Source organism: Camelus bactrianus, chromosome 8, assembly GCF_048773025.1.
Source record: "Camelus bactrianus isolate YW-2024 breed Bactrian camel chromosome 8, ASM4877302v1, whole genome shotgun sequence".
Lineage (NCBI taxonomy): Eukaryota > Metazoa > Chordata > Mammalia > Artiodactyla > Camelidae > Camelus > Camelus bactrianus.
The window spans coordinates 75,184,060-75,203,187 of record NC_133546.1 but is presented as its reverse complement, the minus strand read 5'-3'; the positions used below and the strand labels follow the sequence as shown (position 1 = coordinate 75,203,187).

Here is a 19,128-nt window from a genome sequence, read left to right as displayed (position 1 = left end):
ACTTTTTTTTTTTTTTAAACCTTGGCTCCTCCAAGGCAGCAGTCTAGAACATATCCTTCCATGTTTTCAAATATATACATAGATCAGATCTGGAGTCACTGGTTTACAAAAAAGGACTGTATTTTATATACTTCCTGCAATTTGCTCTTTTTCTCTTAGCAGTAGTCCATGCAAATCTGAGATGCAGCCCTAAAGCATTTTTTACAAATGGCTGCATAATATTCCTTGGTGTGGGTGCCTCATAATTTCTTTCATATTCCACTCTTTGTTGAATGATGGGCATTTATCTTTGTTTTCAGTGTTTCCACTAAGAACAGTACTGTGATAAACATGATTGCACATACACCTAAACCTACTAGCACTCATTTCCATGCTACAGATGAATAAAATGGGGTTGCCAGGTCAAAGGGTAAATGTGTCTTAAATTTATTTTCTAAATCCATCCACCCACTCATCTATTCATTCATTCAACAGATATTTACAACAGCTCAGATAATGCCAATACAATTCTAGTAGTTAAGGATAAAAGATACCTTAAAAAAAGTACTATTTAACTAATTTCATTATGCTTTAGTTTTGAATCAAGTCTTTTCCCACCCAACCAAAAGCTGGACCCTTCTTTATGCAGGCCTTATTACACAAAGAGCATTCTCTAAAATCATTTAGCGTGCTCACCTATAAATTGACAGGGTGGCAATATAACTGTAAATGTGAATTATATTTTTATTACCAGAAAGGACATTAAACATTTCATAAATGGCCATAATTTCACACCATGAATTCTTTAATTTTACAGTTAAGTTACTTAATGAGAATATAAAATTGTATTTCAAAATAATGACCATAAATAAATCTTCAACCTTTCTTTTTTCCTTCCCGATAAGAAGGTAAGTTTCTCCCTGAATAGGTTTAGTGAAAACTAACCCAATTTAAATATTTCTGAGCAAATTTTTACCTCAGAAATGTTGAGAAAGAGTTTGGCTTTTAATTTACTTTTGTCCTTCTGAAAACTGAAAAACACACGTTGTGATTTTATTTTTTCCTTCTAGAGCTTTTAAAATATATAATTGTGATGGTCTATTTGACACCAAGTAAGAACTTTCAATATACTAATGGAAAGATAATAAATTAAGTACAATTGCTATTTAAGAACAAAAGTCTAAAATATACAGGGAAATATATCAATAAAATAATAAGATCAGGATATTTCCTTTCAAATATGTAACATATCTGAATAGTAGTGATTTGATATTACTGTATTTTGCTTTTTAAATTTAGAACAATAAAAAATAAATGCAAATTGACTCAAAAAATAAAACTATAATACATGAAATTAGCTGTACTTTTTAAACCAATTTTATTATCATTAGCCCTACCTGAAGACAAACTGACTTTGGACAAATTTAAGGGAACATCATTAAACCAACAAATTCTGGTAATACATGGTTTCCAAACAGTGCTCTTTCTAGGAACTCTAAAAACAATACAGAAAAGCCAAAGAAATCTTTGCATGTAACATTTCCAGTTTTAAATAAACATCTCAATATTAAAATTAATTAAGATAACCAAAGCTTATCTACAAACCAAATTGATTCTAAAAGTAAGTTCTTAAGTAAGGGTGGTAGGAAATACTATATTAATAAATACATATATATGAAATTTGGCACTGAAGCAAAGGTTCACACTAATTAAGAGGGATAATTTACTTAACCTAGTTGTCAACGTACCTAGGCAGGAGTCTCTCTGGGCTGGTGGCTGTTTTCTTCTGAGAAGGCGCTCATAAAGGACCTGCATGTTGGCCTTGGCTAGTTATAAGGATTGCACACAGCACTAGTTACTATACTCCTTTTACAATAAAATTTACCAGACTTTCCCAACTTGTTATTAATAGATTTAGTACTGGTCTGATAGCGCAGTTAGATTAGAACACTAAAGCAGAATCTTTCAGTTAGTTAATTAGCTTATTAGAATTACAAATGATGTACATTCAAGTTTATGTCACTTTGCTCTTTTTTTTCTATTTAAATATATGTGCCACTCAATATTTCATAATGCAATATTATGGATCCAATATTAATTTCTTAGACTCCAAATTTTAGATTTGGCAGGGATCTCAGGGGTCGGCTAGGTCGACCCCCTGCTTTTATAAATGTAGACACCGGGGCCCAGAAAGGTTACACGACTCGCTAAAGCCTAGCTTCCAGAATTCATGACTCCCACTCTCACTAAGAGTTCCTTGTGTCAAACCAATATTTAACTATATGTCATCAAAAAATGTACATCATTCATCTATGAGAAAAGAAAAAGGCACAAGCAGAATGGAATTCAAGGCATTATTTTTAAAAAGGGAACAGAATTTAGATACAGTTCTCAAGGCATGGTGGAGTTTAAGACTTTTAAATATACACTTATGTGAAAACTCAAGAAAAGTGCTAAATAGTAGAAGAAAATAGAATACATCCTCTAATCAATAAATATTTCATATAAACTTACTAAAACTGGTGAATATAATGATGTTTAGTCAACAATGTTTTACAGAGATATTATCTAGTGCCTACAATTAAATTTTGCTAGGATAAAAAAAAATAATGTAAATAGTTCAGAATATGCAACAGTTTTATTTTGAATAGTCAATATTTTTAGATGTTGTTCTAGAAGATGCATTCAAGGATAAACTACAATTCCCAATAAATAGAAAAGAAAGTATAAATAGTAATGAAAAGTTTAAGAATTACTGTAATTCTTACAAAGTAATTACAAAGTATTACTGATAAATATTTACTGAAGAGGAATCAATTTTAAAAATCCCTATATTCCTGCTATAAAGTATGTGTTGATGCCTGTACACTTTTCAAGTAACAACAAAAACTGTATTGTGCTATTTCATTCATTCACCCATTCAATAAATAAATTCTGAGTAAATACCATGTGTAAGGTATAATAATTTTATTTTGTCACTATTATTGACTTATTTAAAACTGAAGTCTGGGTTTGCTTTAGAATTTTATTTTGTGATAAAACATTTTAAGCAAATAATCTGGAATAAAGTTGACATTCATTTAGTAACAAACTCCTGAAGTTAAATATAAGGGCTCTTTTAATCATTAGATTTTCTTCATTTCATATATATATGTATATCCAAAGCAATAAAAATGCCATAAAAACCATCTTTACCTGCAAGTTAAAAACCTTATGAATAAATGAATTATCATAGTGAATTTAGATAAATTAGCAATAAAATGCCAATACTGTCTAAGCTATTTGAAATAAATCTTTGCTTTTGAAAGAGGTGCTTGTTTTCTTTAAACATTACTTTCCTTTGTAGAGAAATATTTTTTTCTACATTGAAATGTGGTTCGAGTATTTTTTCATTTGGGAATGTTACACGTTAAAGCAACCTGAAAATTATATGCAGACGGACACCTTCCTTATGCAGGCATTTATACTGCCCATCTCACACATGGCTCTCTATTTTCAAGCCACAGGAATCCCATCTTGCTGGGTGTTTCTCCTGCCTGTCTCGTGCTGCACTGATCACTTATTCAGGGAACAGGACAGGTCAAACTATGTAAAGACAGACATCCTTGTCTTTGCTCAGCACCTTGCTCAGGACCTGACACAGGAGGTGCTCATAAAAAGCCCAAGGGAATCCCACTGTGCAGTCTTACTGGGAGGGCTTCCTTACACCCTCTGGTTTTGGGATATTCTTATCTTTCCTTCCCGACTCACTCACCACAGCTGGATCCCTTCAACTTTCCTACCCTTAGAATGGAAACTATCCTGTATATACAGTCCCAGTGACTCAAATATAAGTTCCTTATCGATAGTAAGTGACAGAAATGGCTCCAAACGTGCGCTCTTAAGCACTACGAGATAATGCCTCCCTGGATTCTACTTCAGCATTCAGCCTGAAACGATCAACAAACTGTCTTCTAGAAATCCCGTTACACATGGCTTCTAAGTTTCACACCACACTTTTTATAACACTGCTTCTCTGGAACATGGTATTGTCCTTCATTAATATTATGGTTTAATAGTTTTGTGTTCTGGTCATTGAATCTAAATTAACCAAAACTTGTATGTCTCCTAAGAAAATGTGTTTGAATTCCAAAGAACCAAATTTAAAAATATATGGAGCATAATTTTTCCACTAGTTGAGGATAAGTGATAGCCTAAATTAGTTCTATTCTACAAATAATTCCTTCATTTTCAAAAAAGAACATTTAAAAAAGTTTACATCTAAGGCAGCAGTTTCCTAAAGGATTTCCTAAGGGAAATAGAAGGATTCTGAGTGTACGAACTAACAAGGAAAAAGAATACCTCAGAGAATAGTAATTAAAAAGTGTTTCTACACTAACATTCTTGTCTTGAGAAAGAATATATGAGCAAAAAGAGCACACATTTTCTTATTGCTTATATACTATGGATTCATTGGGATTCTTGAATTAAGTATTCTAAATAGTCAGTTGAGTGATACCTGTTTCTAGTTAAGAAAGTGTGCGCTGAACTGACTGAATAAGGAAATTACTCAAATCCACTGGAGTACCTGCTGATAGGCAGGTGTGTGCCTAGCATTTTCTCATAGCTGAATTTAACTGACGGATAAATCATTTCACTTTCTCATAATTCTTTTGTATCCCAAAATAGGCTATTATAAAAACAGCCTAAGTAGTATCAAATCCAAGAATTATTTTCAGTAAGTGACTATTTTTGATAGTGCATCAATATTTTTAAGAGGCTGAGATTCCTGAGGAGTGAAGAAACAAGAATAATAATTTAAGTTAAATTTTAAAAGTATTTTCTGACTTATTCAAGTATGTAATGATGAAAATAATTTATTCCAAAGAGGTAACTAAAACATACTTTTTATAAGCTATTAGCTGATATTTCAAAGTAAAAGCTTACAAAGGTATCATAAAATATCTGAATAAAAACATTTTTGGAAATCCCAGTGATTTATCTTTTATAAAATGATATATGTATATGCATTTTGCAAACTGCAAATGGTATACAAAATCAAGGCAATATGATTTTTATCATGTGCTGCAACATACATGCAGATATTACTGCTGGACTAAAACTGAGGACTGATTTTTTTTTAAGTTTTTAAATAATTTTCAAAATGTTGAAACTGAGTAATGTTATTATTTTCTGAAGCAAAATGAAAGAAATAAGATCTAAGATCACTTAAAATCAAACATTAAAAAAAAAAAAATCCCAAGTACCTACAACCTGCTTAGACTGTTAAATATTTGGAAGTAAGAATTTATCTTACCTAACCTATCTAATCTTACCTTCCCTATCAAATAATTTTGTAAATAATGCCATTCTGTTCTCATACGCTTTCTGATTATATTCTGAGAAGTAGTATAATGACATAATGTTAAAAAAAATTGATCAAAAGACTCATTTCAGGCTTGGCGCCAAGGAATGACTTCTCAGTATCATAAAATGTTTTTTAATTGCAGAAAGTAATGATCAAAGATTGAGAAAGATGGCATTGAGAGAGAAGTAAACGTGAAGCACAGAGACCGGTTTTAGTGTAGAACCCCAGCAGAGCTGGTGACCAGCAGTGTGAGGATGAGGAGCGTGCCCTGACCCCGTGCAGAGGCTGGCGGCTCTCGACATACCCAGCTCTAGTTTCTGGCAGGAGGGGACCTCTTCCGTGACTGTGACGAAGTAGCTGTGCAGCCCCTTGAAGGCCAGCAGCAACGCGGCGCAGAGCGTGTGATGGAAATGGTAGGCGTGGTGCAGGAAGGAGTCTGCAACCATGAAGCTGCAGCCCTACACAGGGGACAGATTTGGGACACAGTGTTAGTCACCAAAAATCTGCTAATCTGACACTTGAGACTTAGAAAAACCCTCATTACAGGGATTTTAAAACATACATATAAGAAATTTAGCAGTATGTCAGGGAGCTGTTCATACAAGTAATTCAAACACAGGAAATGCGACTAGCAATTTCCGTTATATCGGACTTTCAAAACAAGCAGATTAAGTTATGATTTTTGAAAATTTGGGATTCAGATGGCATTCTGACTGAGCGTCAGTCTGCTTTTACAGTATGAACGCCCTCTTCTTTCAGGGGAGTAATGGCTGTCCTGCACTACTGCAAGTCAGCTCTCCGCTCTGGCAACGGTTCTTTACAGGCTCCTTCGGAATGACACTACCGGTTCCGTTAAGGGAGCAAGCGATGACAGTGACCAGCTGAAAAAGGCCCTGGCTGTCAAAGATCTCCATTCACTCAATCTTATAAAATCATGAAGTATCAGGTTGGTTTTTGTAATAAACAACTGGAACCAACCAATTTGTTAAGATCGTATTTAATTAGATCTGTAAGTTGTTGAGCTCAATTAATAAAAGAACAATCACATTCACAGATGTAACAGTTAAAAACCATTTCATTTGAAATAAGAGAAGAAAGTGGAGTCATAGACAGATCAAGTCTTACGTCTGGCGATAGCTGTTTTGTGTAGTTAATACCAAAGACCACACTTTCAAGAGTAGGAATCGCAGAATCTTTGTTTTGTGCTGGTGCATTTCTGTTTAACCAAGTAGTCTTCACTGGGCGAGGAAAGCTGGAGAAATAAGCGTCACATCATTACTGTCTTAATTGTCTATTTGAATGTTAAGGTAAACATCTACGAAAGAAAATCTTATAGGAACAGAATAAAAAGCAAGGGTTTTGCAAGGTTATGATTTCTAAAGTATTCTCAGAGTAATTTTTATAACTTTTCCTCTATGAATTTGAATTATTATGAAAAGATACAATGAATATTAAACAACTAAGACTGGATGCTTGAGATTATTTCTGTATGACTGGGTTCAGGGAGTCTCAAAGGATTCTAAAGACAAAACAGGGTGGGATCCAGAGTAGCTAAGTAACAAGTAAGGGTCAAACTTTGACTTGGAAATAATTGATCTGTCAGGACTGGTTACCAAGTTCATAACGTTAACACTTAATCAAATACAGATGCTACTTATAGAAATAAAGAGCTCCCACTTAAATGTAAAAGAAGAATTACTGAGTCCACCTGTTGCCTCCATTTCTCAAAAACAAGGTATTTTCTTCCTCTTCACCTAAAGTCTGTACACTCTATTAAGGTAACCTTAGTAAGTACTTTAAAGCACCGTCTCAATCATACATTAAATGAGCTACTGCTATTAGCGTTAACATTACATTCAATATACCACAAATTCTATAGAATAAGAAGCATATTCTGTTTGAATGTTTAAAAATCATATACAATTTTTTTCCGAGATAAAGTACTGGCTAATTGTGAGAAAGCCAATGTATTTGACTATTTGGCTGTTTGGCAAAAGGGAAACGACAGGAAAGTAAATCAAACTTGTCATAAGCAGAGAGTAGCCTTCCTTTGCAAAAGCAATTTGCTTTGCAAAAATGAAGTATCTATATCCTAGCAAAGAAGGGTGTCACAGGTCAACGGTAAATTCCACTCCCTAGGAAGTGCTTCTCAGAATGGAGTCATAGAAGCTGTACTTAAAAAAATCAGGTTATATAAAAAACAAGCAAAGAAAGAAATCCTAACCCCAGTTACTTTAAAAAGTTGATGTAACATCTATAGTTGGGTTGATCATAGAAATTGTTTCATATAAGAATAACATTTAAAAAGATAATACTGAAAACTTAAAAATTTTCGTTTGATTTGGAGGATAAAAAAATCCACCTATAACAAAACTTCAGGAAGAACCTGTAGAAGCGTAAATAGTGAGGAATGTTACCCTTAACAGGACCCCTCCACCAGCACGCCACCAGCAAAAAAAGCCTTCCTTCTCCTGTCCCTGCTTTCCTTCCCCAGCCTCTCGTCAACAGGCAGAGAAAGGCAGGGAAAGGTGCTGCTTCTTCCCGGGCAAAGTTCCAACAGCAAAGAGGGGATATTAGAGCCTGTGGCCACGAGGCAAAGAATAGCCAGCTCAGCTGTCGCAGGCACCTCATTTACTTTTTGTCACTAACCAGAGCCAACAGTTAATCCTCTGGGCTTCTGATTCTGAGCCAAAAATGTCTTCTCCTTCCAGTAAATGGTCTTTAGGAGATGAGCTGCCTCTTTCACCTACTAGTCAGTGGCAAAAACTGCTGCATTGCAAGAGGAAGCACACGTTTAACTGGCTAGTATTAGGGATACAAACATCACTTCTACTCCATCAGGGTGTTAGGAAGCTACATTAATAAGCTGAGCCAACTTCCATAAATAGTTTGTGCATTTTTCAGAAAAGAAACTAAGCAACTGTTATAAAGAAAAAGGAACAGTTGAAATAGCTTATTTTTGAAATTACAAAAATAAGAAATTCAGAAAATTATAGGAATGTATTTTATAAACAGATAAAAACTTTTAGTATTAAAACCAAACATACATAGATTTAAAAAAAGTTTCTTCTGTATAGCACAGGGAACTATATTCAGTATCTTGTAACAACATTTAATGAAAAAGAATATGAAAATGAATATATGTATGTATATACATGACTGGGACATTGTGCTGTACACCAGAAATTGACACATTGTAACTGACTGTATCTCATTAAAAAAATAAAATAAAATAAACCTAACACAACTCACATAAAAGTAATATTATATACTACTTATTCGAAACCTACTGTCTTGTCAAAGGAGTTTTATTGAGTTAGCATGTTATTAAATGTTAATTTTTTAAATCAACATCTAAATTATTTTGGAGAAGTTTATAATAAAATTATGTATAGGAACACTCTCCTGTTTACAGAAGTTATAGCAACTGAGAACAAACTCTCAAAGGTCTAAGAGGTGAGACAAAAATGGCAAAACAACTAGTTACATATCTTACTACAGAATAAGGAAGGCCAGGCAGTTGTCAGGAGAAACAGCCTTCTCCCTGGCCCCCTGCTCCAAAAGAAATCATGGGGCAACACAGGGGAAGAGGTTCCCACCATTTTTGCAACAAGGTAAAGATATGCAACAGAAGGCTGTTACCTGTGGGAAGTAAGTTAAATTGTGTTGGTTTTCTATAAATTCTGAGGGTAACTGTACAAAATTATCCACTGATAGATAAATCAGTTTAACATCATAACCCTTAAGCATCATCCCTAATATCAGTAGTTGGAATAAGGTTTGTGTCAGAAATTGTAAGGTGGACAGTTCAGAAATCAAGTCAGTTTGGAGTATTTTCATATAAGTTGCTGATTTTACAAGTGTCTATCTGTTGCTCATGCCACAAGGATGTTTTACTGCAAAAACTAAAGAACTTGTATTGTATTCTCACATCAATGGAAGACAATCTGTCTCCCCATGGAAGTGGGCAGAAAAAAACAATTATCCCAATGCATTTATTATGATCCAGAATATCATGCACCTTTAGGCTAAAATGATATAGTTTAAAAAGGCTTATTTAGTAAAGATCCATAAAATTGGTTAATAACTTAGAAAATAAGAATTACTGTATAGCATAGATTTAAGGAGATAAAATTAGTCTATCTTGGGAAGAGACCAAAAAACTATGAAAAAATGAATATACTTTTCTAGAGAATGAATAATTACAGTACAGCATTGCATTAAAACACAAGTGAAGACTAAACAATGCTGGGTGGCTGTTTCCAGATTGCATTCTTTTTTGTAGTTTATTTCACAAAGATTCCTCCACATTTTTGTAATAAAAAAATTATCAATCTAATGTTCCCATGCTCTTAAATTTTATTAACACTTTAGTATAAAAAATGAAAGTACTTATTAAGTAAGTTTGAATTTAGAAATTCCTTACTATTTCAGTTATCTTTATCAAAGTATGTTTTCACCATAAAAATAAAAGGCATAATATTAATAAGGATCCGAGTGCTGGTTAAACTTACCTTATCAGTGGCTGGTGCAGTGCAACCAGTGACGCGTGGATAGTAACAGACACGACAGAAAGGTGGAAGTAATCAAACATGACATTGACGTGGTGATGAAGGCCTCTGTGGAGGCTAAAGTGCAGCTTCAAAGTCCGGCTGCTTATTAGCTGCAAGGTGTTCAGACCGTCTGCTCTATAAAAAGCAACACAGCCACATGTGTATGGAAATTCGGTAAAGGCCAAACTTTCGTAGAGTATTTTAAACTACAAAATCATTTAGGTACTTAATTACTTTTTAAAAACAGAATGAGAATAATTTGTAAAGCATCACATTTGCATTAGATAGTAATATGAAATCCAACAATAAGAAAATAACCAGATCTTTCTTACAGTTTTCTAAGTCCATACTGTTTTCATTACTGTTCCTCTAAAACAAGTCCTTTTTGATACTTTAGGAAAAGCTCCCATCTAAAAATTTTACTCCATAAGGAATGCTATTTATTACAAAGTTGCAATACAATGTAGGTCAAATCCTATTATAATAAATCCCAAAAGGTGTTTAAAATTATTTTTATTGAATAAAATTTGGTTATTAAATGCTGCTGAAAAATAAGTAATTGGTAGATGCTTTATTATAGATATTTTAGCCTGTCATTAGATTTACACATACAAAAATTGAAACAATGCCATGGAAATGATGTCCAAATATATATATATATTTTAACTGATACATACATTATGGCTACCTACAGCTAATGAACTATTTATTCATTTCCGATTACTCCACTTATAAAATTGACTTGGTTCAAAAAAGAACACCTTACATCTTAAGGAATTGTTTGTAATAAACAAGTATTACAGAGGAGCAGTAGCTACCACGTAAAACTTCTTACTCCTCCATGACAGTAAAGAGGACCTGTCACAAGGAGACCTGGGAGTAATGTGACGGCTTAGACATTTATCTTACAGGCAGTCTGAACTCATATATAATTTTCAAGAAGTATTTCTATAAGTATGCTTGAAATGAAAAAAAAAAAAAACCTACAAAAGTAAAACAGTAAAATGGATCTCTGATTGTTTAAATGAATAAAAGCTTTTACAGATAAGGTAGCTGAAATTCAAAGAAGTTATGAAAATATTCTAAGATCATTCAGACTGTGGGACAGCTGACACTCAGATGCAGGTCCTTTGATTCCAAATCCTCTGTACTTTAACTCACATGTGCTATATTGCATGTGAATATATTTTAGGCCTGTCCCTTGGTCTCTGACTACATGTTTATTTTTATGTTGGTTTAGGTTGGTACTGATCGTATTTTCCAAAATCTCACTGTTCACTTAACACCCATTAGGATGGCTATTATTTAAAAAAAGAAAAACAAGTGTTGACCAGAATGTGATAAATTGGAATCCTTGAGCATATCTGGTGGGAATGCAAAATGGCACAGCTGCTGTGGAAACAGTACGGTGGTTCTTCAAAAACTTAAAACACAGAATTGCCACACGATCCAGTGATTCCACTTGTAGGCACGTGACCGAGAGAACGGAAAGCAGGGACTCAAACAGGTATTTGTGTACCTGTGTTCATTAACAACATTATTCACAATAACCAAAAAGGGTAGAAACAACCCAAGTGTTTACTGATAAGTCAATGGATAAACAAAATGTGGTATTATCCATCCATTCCAAAGAATATTATTCAGTCTTAAAAGAAATGTAATTCTCATACATACTACAACAGGGAGGAACCTTAAAGACACTGTTTAAGTGAAGCAAGTCAAACACAAAAGGACAAATACTGTATGATTTCACTTATCTGTGGCACCTAGAATAGTCAAATTCACAGAAAGTAGAACAGGGGTTATCAGGAGATGGGGAGTGGGGACAAAGAGGTGTTATTTAATGAGTACAGTGTTTCAGTTTGAGGTGCTGAAAAAGTTCCAGAGATGGATGGTGGTGATGGCTGCACAAAATTGTGAAGGTACTGAGATTTATGCTTAAAAATAGTTAAAATGGTACATTTTATGTTGGGTATTTTACCACAATAAAAAATACCTTGTTATCCTTCAGAGAAAAATAAATAAATAAAAGCACAATTTGTCCCTACAATGTATGCCTGCACGTCTTCTTCGTGGACTGGAGAAGTCAATGAACCAGAAACAACTGCCAAGTCTAAGGGTGGTGGGTCTCAATAACTATGACTATGAAGAGAACCCGCCTACAGATGGCATCACTCAGGCCACTAAGACAGACTAGCCGGTGAAAGAGTGGGACAGTTATATCTAAGTGCCTCAAGGCAGTGGTATTACATCCACAGTGCAATTTCTAGAGTCTAGGAAATTGTTTCCTATTTCCTCACCTTGTCTGATTTTGCTACCTGGAGCTCATGGGATCAGCACGGGCACAAGACTAGGCCCGACCATTCCCATGAGACTCTCCCAGAAGGTAGAAGTAGTTCAAAACAGACAAAAAGGAGACAGGCTGGGTTCTAAAAGGAAAATGCAGAATCTAATACTAGTAGATAAATAACACTCATGAGTAACTAAAGATTTCTCACTGTTTGATTAGCCTACTTACGAATAATCTCCATCTGTGAAGTGCAGATCCAAGGATAACAGAAAATTAATTTCCTCAAGGGTTTCTTCAATCTGAAGAGAAATCACAATATGAGATGCTTCTTGATTATTTTATAGAAAGTTAGAAATATGCTTTGAGGCTTTACAGAAATATTTATCCAAATATATATGAAGAAATGTTTTACCTTTTTTTCATCCAACAACATTTTAACTTTGAAGATCATGACATCATTTAAAACAACTTCCTCATTTTTATATAGAATTTGAAATGTCTTACTGCAAATCAGAGAATCATGTACTGAGGCTGGAAAGGCTAAAGTCATACCTAAAACAGATAAGATACATAATTGACAGGTAAAAGGCAAAATACAAGTAAATTAATACTTTTACTCTAAAATACCATATGTTTAATTACATTACTCCAATGTCATTATTTTGTATTAGAATATTTCTTAAAGTTTATTAATTTCTATGATTAAAAATGAGTAAGTACATCATAACCATTATAGAACTCTTATACAACTTATCCTAATTTGCAAAAACAAATGAGAAAATCTCAAGGTAGGTATTTTAAGAGTGAACAATTGACCTGTACACTACAGAAGAAAGCAAGTTAGCTTTCCAGAGCTGCGTAGTAAAGAATCTGGTTAGTTTCTGTCCTGGTTGCTGGGAAGTAACCTCTGATCCCTGGGAGCAAAGAATTTGGTTGGCTTTTGTTCCCAGTTCCTGAGAGGTAGCCTCTAACTCCCTAGAACTTCCCAGTGTCAGGAGTTTCTCTGCTATTCATGGTGGGCCTAGGTAATTTATGGTGAGGAGGAAACTCAGGATGGCAGCTGGCCACACCAGTAAGACCAACCATGTGACTGGGAAGTTGAAGTTTTGAGCCGCATGTTGTGAGCCCAACCTCTGGGGAGGGTAAGGGTGCTGGAGACTGAGCCATGTGGGCAATGACTCAAGCATGCCTATGTAATCAAACACCAGTAACAACTCTGGACACAGAGGCCTGAGTCAGCTTCTCTGGTTGGCAATACTCTATATGTTGTCACATACAGATTTTCCGGGAGGGTAAAGCATCCTGAGTCATTGGGGAAAGAACAACGGAAGCTTCAAAATCTGGGACTCTTCCAGTCCTTGCCCTATGCATCCATTCTTTTGGATGATTTGTATCCCTTCACTATAATAAAACTTTAACAATAACTAGAGTGCTTTCCTGAGTTCTGTGAGTTGCTCTAGTGAATCACTGAGCCTGAGGTGGTAACAGGAACTCCAAATTTGTAGCCATCAGATCAGAAGTGAGGATAGCCCACAGACCCTCAAGTTGTAGCTGGTCCAAAGTGAAAGCAGCCTCCAGAAGACTGTGGCCTTTACTTGTAAAGTGTGGTCTATCTCTGGGTTGTTGGTGTCAGGTCATTGCAATGGCCCACTTGCTGTTTTATTACTCTATCCTCCAGAAATGATATGACGTGAAAAACAGTTGAAGAAACTTCAGATGTTTAGGCCAGAGACAATGCAAGGTGGGCATCTCTGTAGGCAAGGCTCAGAGTGTGATCCCAGAGTCCGACTGGAGTAAGGAGGGCAATCTAGGTGGAAGGATGACTTAGAGCAAGGTATTGGGAGCCCAAGCAAGATGAGAAATGCTTCTACCTGGGGATGAAGGAGGGTGTGGGCAGTGGCAGCACGATACCCTAACAGAGCCCGAGTAAGGAGAGGAGAATGTCCCTGCAGATGGAATTCCTGGCAGGAGAACTTAGCAAGTCCAAGTGGGAGGAGCAGGATGTCCACAGCGGGAAGTGACCTGGCATGTGGTAGAGCCCCAGACGCGTACGGAGTGCACCCATGCAGGGGAGAGGGAGCAGGGACAGAGTCTGGTTGTATAAGAGCTGGTCAGATAGAAAACATCCTAAGAGTAAAGAGAACTAGGTTCTTACAGAAACCTTTCAGAGAAGGACGTCCACAGATGGAAAGGAGATACAGATATAAAATGAATCCTGCAGCACTGGACTAAAATTAGAAATACTGATATGAACTTACGTTTCTCACTAAATGTTTCGATAAAGAAAGACAGGTGTAAATTCATACATGTATGTGTAAATATGTATGTGTGGGCAAACATGGACTCACTAGCTCTGTCCACTCAAAGGGCCTGAAGGACACAGCCCCAGTATTGGTTCTTAACACTATTCTCCACTAAAAGGAACCAGGGCTTTTGGAGAAATGGTTGACTCCAGGGCTGGGCCACAGATAGAAAGAGATAAGTCTGGACCATCCTTTTCACACCAGAAAGTAAGTGCCAAAAGAACGAGGGGACACATCAAAAGGACACAGAAGCTAGCTTGAAGATGCTGTCTCTGGTCACATCTCAGGTAAAGTGAGCATCAAAATAAATTATGATAGTAATGGATTGACATCCATTGAAAAATACAGAAATCCAAAAATCCATACTGATATAAACAATGAATTAATGAATGAAAAAAATCAGAAGTTTAAAGAGGGAAAGGGTAACTTTACAGTGGAGAAGTCTGACAGAAACTTAGTCGAATGATCCAAGTTAACATCATTATAAATGGGACACACAGAAATCAGGTGCCACCTAACAGGGTATATAATGAGACGGACGCAGCATCACTTCTGAGATCTCCTTGTCAAAGGTGCATAACCTGGATCTGATCACAAGGACATCACAGACCAAGGAGAGTCAAGGACAGGCCAAGGAACTACTCCAGAATGAAGGAGACCAAGGAGACACAGCCCCTAATACAAGGCATGATCATTTGCTGTGAAGGACTTTATGGGGGAAACTAACAAAACCTGAATGGGTCTGAGGACAAGATGGCGGTAACGTATCAACGTTAATTTTGTAATCTGATGGTTTTATTGGCTTATGGAAGACAATACTCTTGCCTGGAGGAAATACACATTGAAGTATTTGGGATGATGGAGCATCTCGTTGGCAACTTGCTCCTATATAGTTCAGGAAAAAAGTTCTTTACGTCATCCTTGCACGTTTTCCCTTTACACACTTAAAAAGGGAAATCAAGTTGATCAGAAACTCAGATTCTGTATATTTCAGGGAAGAACTGAGAAGAAGAAGAAATTTTCCCCAACAAAAAGTAAAATTTTAAAGCATCGAGATAACGCAAAATTAGAGTCTGCTGCCTCAAAAAGAGCATTTGGCCGCTGCTCCGCCCTGAGAATGCGGCTCCACCGGCTGGGGTAGGGGCTGGTTCCTCCTCTATCCCCGCCTCCCACTGGGCCTGGGGCTTCTGGGCTGCCTCCTGGTGCTCTCAGACCTTCTCTGTCTTTCCTCTGAAACCACCTCCACCACCACCTCTGACATTGTGCCACCAGACACACCTCTCACTGTCCTCCGCGCGTTTGCAGTCACTGCAAACCCCGGAAGCCCTTATTTCCCAATTCAAGATTACTGTCTGCACACGACTCCAGCCATCACTGCTGGTGATAAACCTCCACTCCCTGACCTCCTAGATTCCGATCCTCCCCCACTCAGACCCTCCTCCGCTCCTCACTCCTGCCTTCTTCCCTAGCCTTTTACCTGACCAAGGGCTGCAATGCCTCCAATTTAAATTTCAGCCAGCATCCTCCCTCACAGCTCCACCTTTCTCTCCAGTTCACCCTCTCTAACCCACAAATTCGACAATCCTGTGACCCCGCCTTAGGACGGGAGTCCATGAATCCTACTCCTTTTCATTATCCCCCACTTACCTCCTTACCCCTCTTAAATTCTAGGTTCAATCATTAATCACTCGCCCTTGCACATAGCCTATTAAAGATACATACTGCCCTTCTTTGTCATATTTGCCTGGACAAATCTCAATCTTTCTAAATCTTTCTGCCTAATCCATACTTGTGCCCATAAATTGGATGCAGCTGGGAAAAACACACAGCCCACTGACTGACCATACTTTAAATTCATGATCACCAATCTTAAACAGACCCTCCGTGCTGCCCAGCAGCCACACTACGTTTTCTGAATCCACCCCCTCTCCACATTCCTAGATGACTATCTCATCAAGTATGTTCTCCCCTCAAACCTAGTCTTCAGGCTCAACTAAGAAGTTCGGTTCTATTTTGTAAGTAACACTAATCAGAGAAGTTCTGTAAGCTCCACTGTCCTACCCACCTGCAGATACATCAGGACAAACTCCCGATTCCTCTGCTCCCCCTTCTGGCAAAAGGCCCCAAACGATTCTCGGGCATTTAGTGCCTCTAATTCACCTCCCCCACTCTCTTAGCGCACTTGGTGACCAGCTGGTCTTCAAGATGCCCTGGCCCCATGATTCTCACCACCTGGGCTTCATATCCATGTAAAATTCCTCCCACAGAGTCCTAGGGTTCATCTGTGTGAACAAGCAGAAGTGACAGACCGCAGCCTCCTGAGTGGCCTCGGGCCAGAGGTAAGCAGCTCAACAATTTCTGGATTCCAGACCCAAAGAAATTGTGAGATCGTGTTTACTGTTTTAAACTAAGACTGAGGGTAAATTCTTACACAACAAATAGTAATCCACACTTTAACTAGACTTTGGCCCATGTTAACTGTTCTTATCAAGGATCTTGTGGTGTCTCACAGCGAAAGAGAATGTGGCAATGAATGTATGAATGTTCATGTATAACTGAAAAGTTGTGCTCTACACTGGAATTTGACACAACATTGTAAAATGACGATAACTCAATAAAAAAAATGTTTAAAATAAATAAATAAAACGACCATGAATGATCTCTGCTTCGCTGAATGCAATGGTCGCTCCGCAGACCTGGTCTTACTTCATTTGGAATCAGCATCTGGTACGGTTACACATACTCTCCTTCTGGAACCTCTTCTTTAGCTTGGCTTCCTGGACATCCCACTGTCCTAGTTTTGGTTCTACCCCACAGGTCACCCCCTGCAGGGCCCCACAACCCCGGACAGACTGTCGCTATAGGCAGGGACAGTGCAACGGCCACAGTTCAGCAGGAAGTAGATACGGAAGAAGAGACCTTCGCCCAGTTCCACAGATTTGTCACTGCCAGTCTGTCGGGGGGAATGTTGGGCCCACTGACGCCCTTCAAAGCCCAACCACCTCCGTTTGCGGGCTCTCAGATGCCTGCCTGCGATCCTTCAGCAGGAAAAGTGCATTCTTTCCTGGGCGTGCTTCCCCTAATGGACTAACAGCCCGAGGTAATGCTCAGCTTGTCAGAGTCAAGCCCCACCGCCCTCCACAGACCCTAAACCTCGTACCTCACCTGCAACCAATCAGAGACCTGTGCACAAACTGATCAGGCACCTTGTGACCTTGTAAAAGACCCACCACCTGGCCCCAGCGCTCATGCGGGCATGCCTCGCCCGTGTGACCCACTGTTGTCTATGACAGAGGACCTGAATAAACTCGTTTCTATGCTTATACTTTATATCTCTGTAAATTCTTCTACCGAACCCATGTATGTCACCATGCCACCGACTGGCCGTCCCACTGTCACACAACACCCCTGTTAGTCATATTTTTGGTGGATTTTTCTGATCCAAGAAGCAGCAGAGCAGAGTGGTCAAGAACACATTCTGGAGCCAGAGTGGCTGGGCTGAAATTCAGGCTCTGCCACTGATTAGCCCAAATTCAATCTTTATTATTTTTTTCTATTTTCTATGCCCCACACCCAACTCTTTAGCAAATCCCATTAGTTCTACCTATAAGCTGTGTATATGCAGGATTTACTGAGTGAGAGCTAGAAATACTCAGATCATTGCTATTAAGAAACTGTATACAAATTATTCTAAATTGCTTTGAAATGACAAAAATTAACCTTCAGTGCAAGTCACCGATATCCTCAATTGACATCAACATTGAAAGCTTTTAAAAGGATTTGCCAAAGACTTACAGATAATGTCTCTTAAATTTTATTCCCAAACCAGAAGCAAAGGACAGAAGGTGTACAAGTTCCTCCTCGTCACTCCTTCCCTCATCCAATCTACAAACATTTAATAAATATCTACTCTAACAGCTACTATTAGAATAGACAGTCCATACACAGGCACACAGTAGGCACTTTCTAGATATTATGAATAAATAAACAGTAAAATTACAGAGATAAAAATCTCTGAACTTTTGGAGCTTACCTCCTAATGTAAACATGGTGACAGAGAATAAAAATAGTAAATAAGATAAAGGATAGAGTATGTTTGAAAGTGGTAAGTGCTACAGAGAAGAATAAAGAGGGGACAGGGGGTGAGGAGGGAGCAGTTTTAAACAGAAAGGTCAGGCAATGTTTAGCTGAGAAGGTGACTCTCAGATAAGACCAGGACAGACTCCTACACCCTCTCCCCTGCCACTAGGGTGCTGCCCCTCCTCACCTTAGAAATCTGTAGGTTTGTCCCCAAAGAGGATGAAACAGAGGTGTTCTGAATTGGACGCCACCAGGCAAAACTGAGAGCACAAAGGTACAATCAGAGACTTGCAGGATGCTTCCATGGCTGGGCGCCCGGAAGGCTGGCAGTTAGACTTTTACTCTCCAGGAAGGACACAGGCTAGGATCTTCTCTAGCATCTCAAGAATTGTAAAGCGTCTAAGATCTAACCCTACTTGCAAGCTAACAAGCTGGCTTGCCCTGGTCTCATAGATGCGGGCAGGAGACATGGGCCTCTGCATCAGAGACACACAACCAGCAGCCTGAGCTTCCGGTCTCTCTCCGTTCCCCTGGCTCTTGCTCCCCAAGTTGCTCGGCGGAGACGTGGAGGCTGGT

General features: G+C 37.7%; 1 protein-coding gene across 5 annotated transcripts in view; it reads right to left on the bottom strand.

Annotated features, from left to right (window-relative positions):
• FAM135A (family with sequence similarity 135 member A) overlaps positions 1–19,128 on the bottom strand; it is a 119,349-nt gene that overhangs the window by 54,570 nt on the left and 45,651 nt on the right. For all 5 annotated transcript variants that reach the window (XM_074368751.1, XM_074368754.1, XM_074368752.1 and 2 more), the window contains exons 5-10: positions 12,582–12,721; positions 12,398–12,468; positions 9,841–10,014; positions 6,452–6,578; positions 5,631–5,784; positions 1,728–1,805 (exon numbers count right to left, since the gene is read on the bottom strand). In XM_074368751.1, the coding sequence (XP_074224852.1) occupies positions 1,728–1,805; positions 5,631–5,784; positions 6,452–6,578; positions 9,841–10,014; positions 12,398–12,468; positions 12,582–12,721 (744 nt within the window). The remainder of the gene's footprint in view (positions 1–1,727; positions 1,806–5,630; positions 5,785–6,451; positions 6,579–9,840; positions 10,015–12,397; positions 12,469–12,581; positions 12,722–19,128) is intronic.